General features: G+C 33.7%; 1 protein-coding gene across 1 annotated transcript; it reads left to right on the top strand.

The window, feature by feature from the left end:
- The first annotated feature begins 1,511 nt into the window (after positions 1-1,511).
- On the top strand, positions 1,512-8,664 carry LOC145598463 (uncharacterized protein At5g02240-like). The gene is made up of 7 exons (XM_081654826.1): positions 1,512-1,838; positions 5,962-6,230; positions 6,311-6,347; positions 6,467-6,564; positions 7,715-7,776; positions 8,033-8,156; positions 8,368-8,664. Exons 1-7 carry the CDS (start codon positions 1,616-1,618, stop codon positions 8,485-8,487), a joined length of 933 nt encoding a protein of 310 aa, XP_081510952.1. The 5' UTR covers positions 1,512-1,615; the 3' UTR covers positions 8,488-8,664.
- Positions 8,665-9,887: the final 1,223 nt, after the last annotated feature.

The raw sequence follows: 9,887 nt of genomic DNA, 5'->3' as shown, positions 1-9,887 counted from the left end.
ATAAAAAAATTAAATTAAAACATACTAAAACTAAGAAATAAACTAGAAACTTTATTAAAAAGAAAACAAGAGAATAAAAGGGAAAATAAAGGAAAACAAACACGAAAATAGCTCTAAAACTACTCCCTAAGAGTGACATAAATGTCACTCATCAATCTGACCCGAGATGACCCAACTCGAAGATGACCCGAGACCCAAAACGACCCAACCCGAAGTTGAACCGACCCGAAAATGACCCGACCTTTAACTTCTTTGAGTAAATAATTATATAAGTTATAAAAAGTTTATAATACGAAATTATTATTTAAAATAGACCCAACAACATCTTATATGACTACATTGACTTTCATATAATAGCTAAAAAAATGGTCAAAGTGAGATGTGTGAATAGTGCAAAATGTCAAATCATTCAGAGTAATTTGGGACGGAAGGAGTATAAGAATAATTCAAAGAAATTATTACAATAATGACAATGATAATAAGAGTGTTAAAACTAAGATCAATAAGAGAGTGAGGTATAACTCAATTAGTTAGAGTATCCCTCTTAGTTTCAGGAGATCTTGAAAGTGATTCTCAGTCTAAACACAAAAAAAAAAAGGGTCAATAAAAGTCAAACAATTACTATAATCCATGAAAAATATAGCGTTAATAAATATAATGATTTTTTCGTCAAATAAATATATATACAGTAGTTGAATTTAACCTAATGAATCACCTGAATATGACCCAACTCGAAGGTAACTCAAAAATTGGACCCGAAAATTACCCGACCCGACCCGAAAATTGACCCGACACAAACTGACGCGATCAAAACTTGACCTGACCCGAACTCGACCCAATTATTAGTCGACCCGAAATCAACCCGAAATCCAAAATGACCTGATCCGACCCAAACTTGACCCAATAACCTTTTAACCCGAACTTGACCCGACCCAAAATAACCCAACCCGAATGACCCATTTGTCAGGTCTACCCGAACTAAAGCTTGTTTCGTGGAGGCGGATGCACGATCTGCATGGTGCATCCGCTTCAAAGTACAAAAAGGCGGAATGAACATGCAGGTATATACTAAGGTACAAAAAGTTGTAGATTCAAATAATACAATGTACATTAAAATACTTACATGATACAAATAATATAATGTATATTAAACATGTAACCAATCAACATTATAATATATGTGTTCATTAGAATATAATACAATGTAAATTATAATACAATAAAATGTACTTTTTTATATGCATACATGGTCATTTATACCAAATGTACATTTACTATATGAATAATGTTTTTTTATATTATCATGTTCTTTACTAATATTACAAATGTTGTTTAGATTTACAAAAAAAAACATATAAAACTAGATGTTCTTTATAAAACAACTATATATTCTTTATTGAACAACTAAATGCTCATTCCGCCATTTTTTTTTTAAAGAAAACCGAAGCATGGTGCATCCGCCTCCACATAAAAAATTTCATACCCAAACCCCATCCCATAACTCTAGGTAGCTGAAACATCGACGAGAGTTAGAAAGTGGCATGTGGCAATCGCCAAACCAACTACCTACTAACCACTTACCTCAATTCTACTCGTACTTAGTACTTACAATTTAATGGGATCAACTACACTTAATGCCCCAGTTCTTTCATTTCCCTGCCATTTTAGCCCATCTCATCGTGAACTAGCTGCTTCTTCTTTGTCATTTCCTTCTCATTCTCTCTCCTCTTCTTCTCTGATTGGTAAAAACAGAAGATTTGTAAGAAGATTTTGTGTTGCAATGGCTACTGATTCAAATAAGCCTACTATCCTTGTTACTGGTGCTGGTGGTAGAACTGGTATCTCTCTTTCTTTTTGGCTTTTATTTTGTTTATATTTGTTGAGAATTTGTTGGATTAGTTTATTGATAAGGTTTTGTATATTTAATGTTTACGATTTTCGTTTTTGCAAAATGACAAATCACATATCGTTGTCTGAGTAATTTACTAATTATTAGGGTTTTGTTTGGTCTCAATTTTAAATATGATTAATTAAATTAAAATTGGTTAATTAGTTGGGGTTACATGAGCATTGATGGGACCAAAAGAAAGGAGAGGGTTTATGTTGATGAACATCGGGGATAAAATCTTGGTTCATGTAGTAAACCTTATCATACTAGGATTACGGGTCTGATATTAGTAATGTTGAGGTGGAATTGATTAATTCGAGGGAGATGCTACTATGAGACTGAGTTTGTATTAAAATAATTCACGGTGAAAGTTTATGACAACTTTTATCATATTTTAAGATTTAGTTGGTTGATTAGTTCATGACGACAACATCAAATTAGAGAATAAATCGCTTGAAAAAAGATCATTAAATAATTATGAAAGAAACGTGAAGTGTACATTATAATATTAAAACTGCAAAGTTAAATCCCAATCCCAAATATTTGCAAATTTAAAAGATAAGATTGTATTTGATTAGGGGAAAAAGCAAGCGCTTCATCCTTATGGTGGTCGAATCTTTCTATTGTTTTAAAAATCTTGTCTATAATGTTGTTTAAATCTTTTTGATTTAATGCATACTCGTCGATTATAATTTTGTCTATATTTTTGTTATCAAAGTTGTATATACAGAAAATGTAATTTAGATATGCATATTAGATTGGATTAGGCTGTAGCTCTTTTTACTAATATGCTTACGTCCATGGTAATCCTTTAATAAATGGGTTGTAGAAACGTGTTTTTACTCTGAATGGTCCAAATTATAAAGTTCCAGTTATGGTTTAGTGCAATGATTTTTTGTTAGGGGCCACAATAGTGCAATATAATATACTATGCACGAGCCATAGTGCTCATCGGTCCTTAGTCAATAGTTGCAACTGTGAGTTTTAAGCTATTCACGGCGATAGTCACGGCCTTACATCCCTTGTTTTAGCAATTAGGTTTTATTAGAAATTATATGGCCTTCATAGAAATTATATGTATAGCTCAAATTAAAGACGTCTATGATATGGTAGGGGAGATTATATGGCGTGCTTGCCTTTGTATCTATGTGTATGTGTGTGCTTCCTTTACAATGCATAAAGGCTAAAGTTATCTACGTAACACTCTTGCGATCTGTAATGAGGAAAGTTCATTATTGAGGGACCTTGTCAATCCTGTAGTGATAATATGCTAATAGATCACCCCAAGGCCCAAGAACCAAACATGATTATCTGCTATGAATCCTATGATATATTTATAAAGTAATGCATTCCTTGACCTTGAAATTGGTATATAACATTGTTATATTGTGAAGATTACATTTCTTTTGTGTGTGTCTTGTCTCACAAATGGCTCTGCAAGCATAAATAACTTGAGAGTGAGAATATTTGTAAATTATATGTTATGCTTGAGCATTGTAGATACTTCCTCCGTTTCTTTCACATAAAATGAGGTTAATAGGTTGTAAGGAGCATAATCAAGTGGGTCATGTGCTTTAAATAAGGGTAATAGTACAATTTTCACAATAAAAAACTGTTCTTTTATAGCATGTTGCAACTATTATGACATTTCCATTTTATGGAAGTGTTGAAACTATAAAGAAACGGAGGAAGTAGCATTTATGCCTCCTTAGATAGGGGCTAGCTTTTTTGCGGGACTTCTAGTTTTTTCACTCCGTTTCTTCCATACTTCCATAGTCCACTTGTGGTGGGACTTTAGGCTTTTATCAACACAAAGATTGCTATTATCTGGTCCAAGTGACAGCTTCCGTGCGGATTGTGACCATGAGTTTAAGATATCTTTCTCTCTCGCAGTTGCTCTAAATCTGTTGATTAATAGAGGAAAACTCATTCACAGAGCCACATAAGTGTTTTATTTTATGGGGCTCCTGTGATTAAATTACATGGCTTGTTTTGTCTGTCTTTTTTTCACTTAACACTCTTTAAAAGCAACCACTTTACCAATTGTCAAATATCTCCCTATTTTATCACACCATTTATATGCGGCTTTTCCCATGACAGTACATCATCAACTCATCCCATTGTTCTTCTCATGGATTTTTGAAATTGCATCAAAAAATTTGGTTGTCTTCCAAGTTTTTTATGTTGATGGCTTCTTTGTCAAGGAATCTTCTTAAAAACATTTATTAGATTTTAATTGGTGTCCTCCAATCTAAGAGGTGCTTCTTTTCCTTGCCACTTGAAGCATTACTATGACTGAGTATATAAAATATGTTCCTATATAATCTCCTTTAATCTTGGTTTAGTATTTTGAATTTTCAAAAAATTGAGTTAAGTTTGACATTGCAGCATAGAAGGATGTACCTACATTTTTCTTTATTCATCCTCCTTGGTAGTTAAATGAAAACTCCCATTAAACATTTGGTAATAAAACCAAAGAAAAAGCTAATAATTAAATTTAATTTCTTTGGATTTTTTGGTATAGTAGATAAAAGGAAGATGTTAGGAATTTTCTCAGTAAACATATGATAAATCAAAGCTAGCTGAAATCTGGACACATCAACCTCTAGGATGCTGTTTAACACTTTAAAATAAACACATAATTAAGTTATGATACATCATAGCTATCTAAAATCTAGGCTAATTAACCTCTAGGATATTTTGAACCATAAAATCAAAATTGAATTTAATTTTGAGGTTTCTTGGCAGTATCACATGAACCTCTCTGCCTTTATTGCTATAACTAAGGATTGTCTGTGGATCAACATTTACTCTAAATGAACCTCATTATAATTAGGCCATCCTATTACATTCCTCAAAGTGCTCTTTTTCATTAGAATTACAATTTAATCCTAACCTATGGCCTACACAGAAAAGTTTTATCCATGCCTAAGCAATGTACCATTCAGCATATGGTACCTTTATTGGTCTAGTGATCACTGATCAGTCTAAATAAATTAAATGAATATTGGATGGGATTAGTTGATTTTATCAACCAGTAAGCTTATTTCCAGTAGAACTCTTAGAATTAATAGATGCTAGAGGTTCTCTTGTCAAGCTATAGAAGTATCTAAACTTTGTATAGATTCCTACTCACGAAGTTGAGAATGGGATACAAGAAATTATTTTGCAAGGAAAATTAATCGAATATTTATATGGTAACTTTATTGGTCTAGTGATCACGGATCAGTCTAAATAAATTAAATGAATATTGGATGGGATTAGTTGATTTTATCAACCAGTAAGCTTATTTCCAGTAGAACCCTTAGGATTAATATATGCTAGAGGTTCTCTTATCAAGCTATAGAAGTGTCTAAACTTTGTATAGATTCCTACTCACGAAGTTGAGAATGGGATACAAGAAATTATTTTGCTAGGAAAATTAATCGAATATTTATTTATATAAATATTTAATTATATAAAAAACGGAGGTAATGAGAAGTGAAAAAACTCTGCTTTAGAAATTTGTTTATGTAGTTGAAAGAATATGGACTGAATTCTTGAAGGACATGACACACACTTGGAGTTGGAGGTCTTGTCTTCCTATGCTCATTTCACACATTATTTTAGGCCTCCAATATTGATGTAGTTCCAAATTTACAGCCCTCAAAACATGCTAAGTTTCCCATAATCGATAATTTATTTGTTCCAAGGTCTTTGTGCCCAAATACAGACCCTTCTGTCACGATAAAAGCTGCTGTAACTTTCACATAGATTGAAATTGTTAACCTGAAAAGGGGATACATAGTGTTAAAAAGTGAACCAATGTTAAAACTCGATCCACTCACAAAAAAATGGATTGTTCATGTACGTAAACCTTTAAATTACGGGAGACTATTTATCCAAGACTTGGGATCTTAAATCAAATTCTGACTAAAATCAGAGCATCCTCTCCAACAACCAGAGTTGGAGCCTTTTGGCACTTTTTGCCTGCATGCATACATGATATTAAAGAATTCTTATACTCTATAGATGTCATATTATTTCTGTTGGTGTTTTTATATTGATATTAACTTTGCTTTGGCTTTTGAAAGGCCAAATTGTCTACAATAAGTTGAAGGAAAGATCCAACCACTTTAATGGGAGAGGTTTAGTCCGAACAGAGGAGAGTAAGCAGACAATTGGTGGAGCTGATGATGTTTTTGTTGGAGACATTAGAGATCCTGATAGCTTTGTTCCTGTTATCCAAGGCATTGATGCTCTTATAATTCTTACAAGTGCTGTACCAAAAATGAAACCAGGATCTAATCCAGCCGTACAAAAGCCTGAATTTTGTTTTGAAGAGGGCGCATATCCAGAGCAGGTAACTACTTCACTATGTTTGTTTGTTATGTTTTGTATCTATTCCATCCCTGAAGTTGATGGGAGCTTGCCACTTGTTAGATTGACTGGATAGGACAGAAGAATCAAATAGATGCTGGTAAGAGTTCCTTGCTTCCTCATTCACTTTTGCTTTTCCATTTTTCTATAGTGCACAAACTATGACTAAAGAATTAATATTATGGCTTTACTTGTTAATCACATCGTTTCTTTGAACAGCCAAAGCTGCTGGTGTGAAGCAAATAGTTGTGGTTGGATCTATGGGAGGAACAAACCCTGATCATCCCCTAAACAGCCTTGGAAAAGGAAATATATTGGTAATTTTTCATTTCTTTACGACTTCATCTTTCTCATGTTAAAAGACAATATTTGGTGTGCCTCTGGTACTCTGTTCCTAAGGTAGAAAGAATATAGAAAGATATTTGTCATGTTCTGGTTCATTCTGGTGCTCAAAATACTGAGCTTAATCATTTTATGTGAATTAATGTAAAAGGAATGACTATCCACCACTCAATTATAATTTAATCTTAAGGAAAGTTATTTGCTTTTGTATGTGTTTGGCTACATAGATACTTTTGCTGATAGGAAACCTAACTTATTTTTCGCTCTCAAATATTTGAGCTTATGTTTTACTCAATTACATGTTTGCACCATTCGCATTACATTATTTGACATAATTTTAGATAAGACCAAACAAGTTAAGATAGGTTACTCTAAAATGTTTCAATAAGTTTTGATAAGATAAAAAAAGATAAGTAATACTTGGTATTTCCTTTGTTCTTTCTTTGTTGATACATTTTTATTTTTGACACTGTTTACAAGCTATACTTTGACTAGCTTTTGTGATTTATAGTTATGTGCGATCTTGTTTGAATTATCTTAATGTATATTCTATTAATGCATTTAATAATTTTTACTTGTTGATAATTAGAGATATTAATCCTTTAAATTGTGATAAAAGAATTGTGTCAACTATATAAGAACGGAGGAAATATTTCTTAAGATTAGAAAAGATAGTTTCATGTGCAGAGCACATGCTCTGTATCAAGCTTTGGGATATGCAACTCCAAAATTTAAGATTCATAAACCTGCAACTGTCAAGTAAAATGGGATGTAATTAGTTGTTTTAAATTTGGTTCGCAGCAGCAAAAACTCGAAAACTGTATGGGCAATTGGAATGTTGAATAGCACTTCAAAGATTGTAGTTATATTATCCTATGATGATGCATTGATGCTGGTAGTATTTGTTGGAACAAGGATCTGTGCATAGAAGATTCATATTTCACTTTCTATGTAAGATATAATTTGTTAGGATTCTTGGGAATTTGTAGTTGCTGCTGACAAGTATGAATATTTGTTAAGGACATTTGATTATAGCATTCATGAATGCTAGTCTATTTCACTTGTGTTTGGTCAATGTAAAACCTTATAACAGCACTTGTTCATATTATGATCACAATGTTACAGGTATGGAAGAGAAAGGCTGAACAGTATCTGGCTGATTCTGGAATCCCATATACAATCATAAGGTATTCATGCCATTTAACATAAATTCCCTGCATTAAGACAAAAGTATGCTTTATGGATGTGTAGATATGACTAGAATGAAAAACTTAAGTGCTTTTAGGTTATAGTATGGCTTCTATGAGTTGTGGCAAAAAGATGCATTTGGCTGTTGTGCAGCCTGCTAACATCTTAAGCCTCTTTCCCTGATGTTTTTTTAACAATAAAATTAGATGCAAATACACAGAAGTGAATAAGAATAATTGACAATGTGATTTCCAGGGCTGGAGGCTTGCTTGACAAACCTGGAGGTGTCAGGGAATTGCTTGTCGGTAAGGACGATGAACTTCTTCAAACCGAGACAAGAACTGTTCCAAGGGCTGATGTTGCAGAAGTCTGCCTGCAGGTCTATAACTTCTTTCTCGTTATTGTATAGTTGATTATATGATTTGTTGTTAATCTTTCTAAATGATCCACTTTTCATTGTGATTTCTTTTTGAGTTTTTGCAAAAATGTTTCCTAGGGTTCGCTTCTTTTAGTTTGGATGTTTTTTATTTTTTTTTTTGGAATGGCAAGCTACTACATTTGTATCTGACCTATCTGTTATAAATTGACAGGCTTTGAAATTTGAGGAGGCAAAGTTTAAGGCTTTTGACTTGGCTTCGAAAGCAGAGGGAAGTGGTGCACCAACCACGGATTTTAGAGCTCTCTTCTCCCAAGTCACAACTCGTTTTTAATTTATCATAGCGACACTAGGCTCTTTGGCTATCGTAGATGTATGTGTATGGATTGCAAGCAACAACTTTGTTAATTGTTTTACTACCTGTAATTTTGGGGTTTAAATTCTGAATAGTAACCATGTACTTTTGCTCATTTTCAATGGTAACAAAATATTTGGCGTATTCTCCCAAAAAGCATTACTTTTATAAATTTCCTTAATGTGACAATATTTTTAGAATTAGTAGATAAACAAATTTGATGAAAAAAAATAATCAAATACAAACCATATTCACCAACCCAAAAAATTAATAGATTACACAATAGAAAGAACAATTGGACTTCAAAAGAAATTAAAAGAGAAAGGGCTATATACATACATATAAGTTTAAAAGGATGGTTAACTTTTGTTATATGTCCGTAGTGAGTGAAATACCTCTTCTCTTTTGATTTCTTACATTTTAACTTTCTTCACTAAAATTTCTCTACAATAAGTTTCTATCATGTCCAGTTATCTAGACTCTCGTACATTCGTTTACCCTCATCTAGTAGGTGAGGTTCTGCCTTTTCCTCCCCCTTTAGGAAATGAGTTCCCTATTGACTGAATTGTACTGTTATTGGACGAATATGGGATACTCGAGTCTTTTCTGTATCCTTAATTCAGCGATTGGTGTCGCGGTTCTGGCACCTTAGAGCCCCGGTTCGAGTCTTTCCCTATGGCAGGGATTTTATCTTTTGTTGTGGTTCACAGCAGGACGCAGAAGATCTTGATGCTCGAGCATGGGTTCACTTTAAAGGAAGTCTGGTTGTACTTCAGCGTATAAGGGAAGGGTCTGTGCCTCTTAATTTGAATCTTCATCTTGCCGAATTATGGGTGGCGGTTGAGGGTCTTCCTATTCGCTATTCCACTCCAAATATTGCGGCGGCTGTTCTAACTCGTGTTAGGGACATTACTATGGTCGATGGTGATACGGGTCAGTTTCCTATTCCACGTCCTAGAGTTAGAATATTAGTTGATTTGTCTTTACCTTTAATTGCGGGCTGTTATTTTCCCACGAATGGAATCCAAGTCACGTGGGTTCGTTTTAAATATGAAGGTGTGTTTAGATTTTGTAAAAAGTGTGGTTTTGTCGGACATGGGAATCGTACATGTGTTAAATCTGATGCCACAATAAATTTTCATTTGGAAAATCGATTTCGTGACATACATAATAATGGAGGCCGTGTGCTTTTTGGTCCAACTGATACGGATCTTTACTCTAATGCTATTCGTGGTATTATTCCCACGCCTGCGGTTTGGACTTCAGAGTTATGGTTTGGTTTTCATGACGAGGAGGATCCTTCCGAGTTTCCTGCTGACTCTCACCCTTCAGATTATGATACCCTCGGAAGTGGTCTTCCGGTTCCATCTTCGGAGTCT

The sequence above is a fragment of the Chenopodium album genome, chromosome 2, assembly GCF_948465745.1.
Source record: "Chenopodium album chromosome 2, dcCheAlbu1.1, whole genome shotgun sequence".
NCBI lineage: Eukaryota > Viridiplantae > Streptophyta > Magnoliopsida > Caryophyllales > Amaranthaceae > Chenopodium > Chenopodium album.
This window is presented reverse-complemented; position numbering and strand designations above follow the sequence as displayed.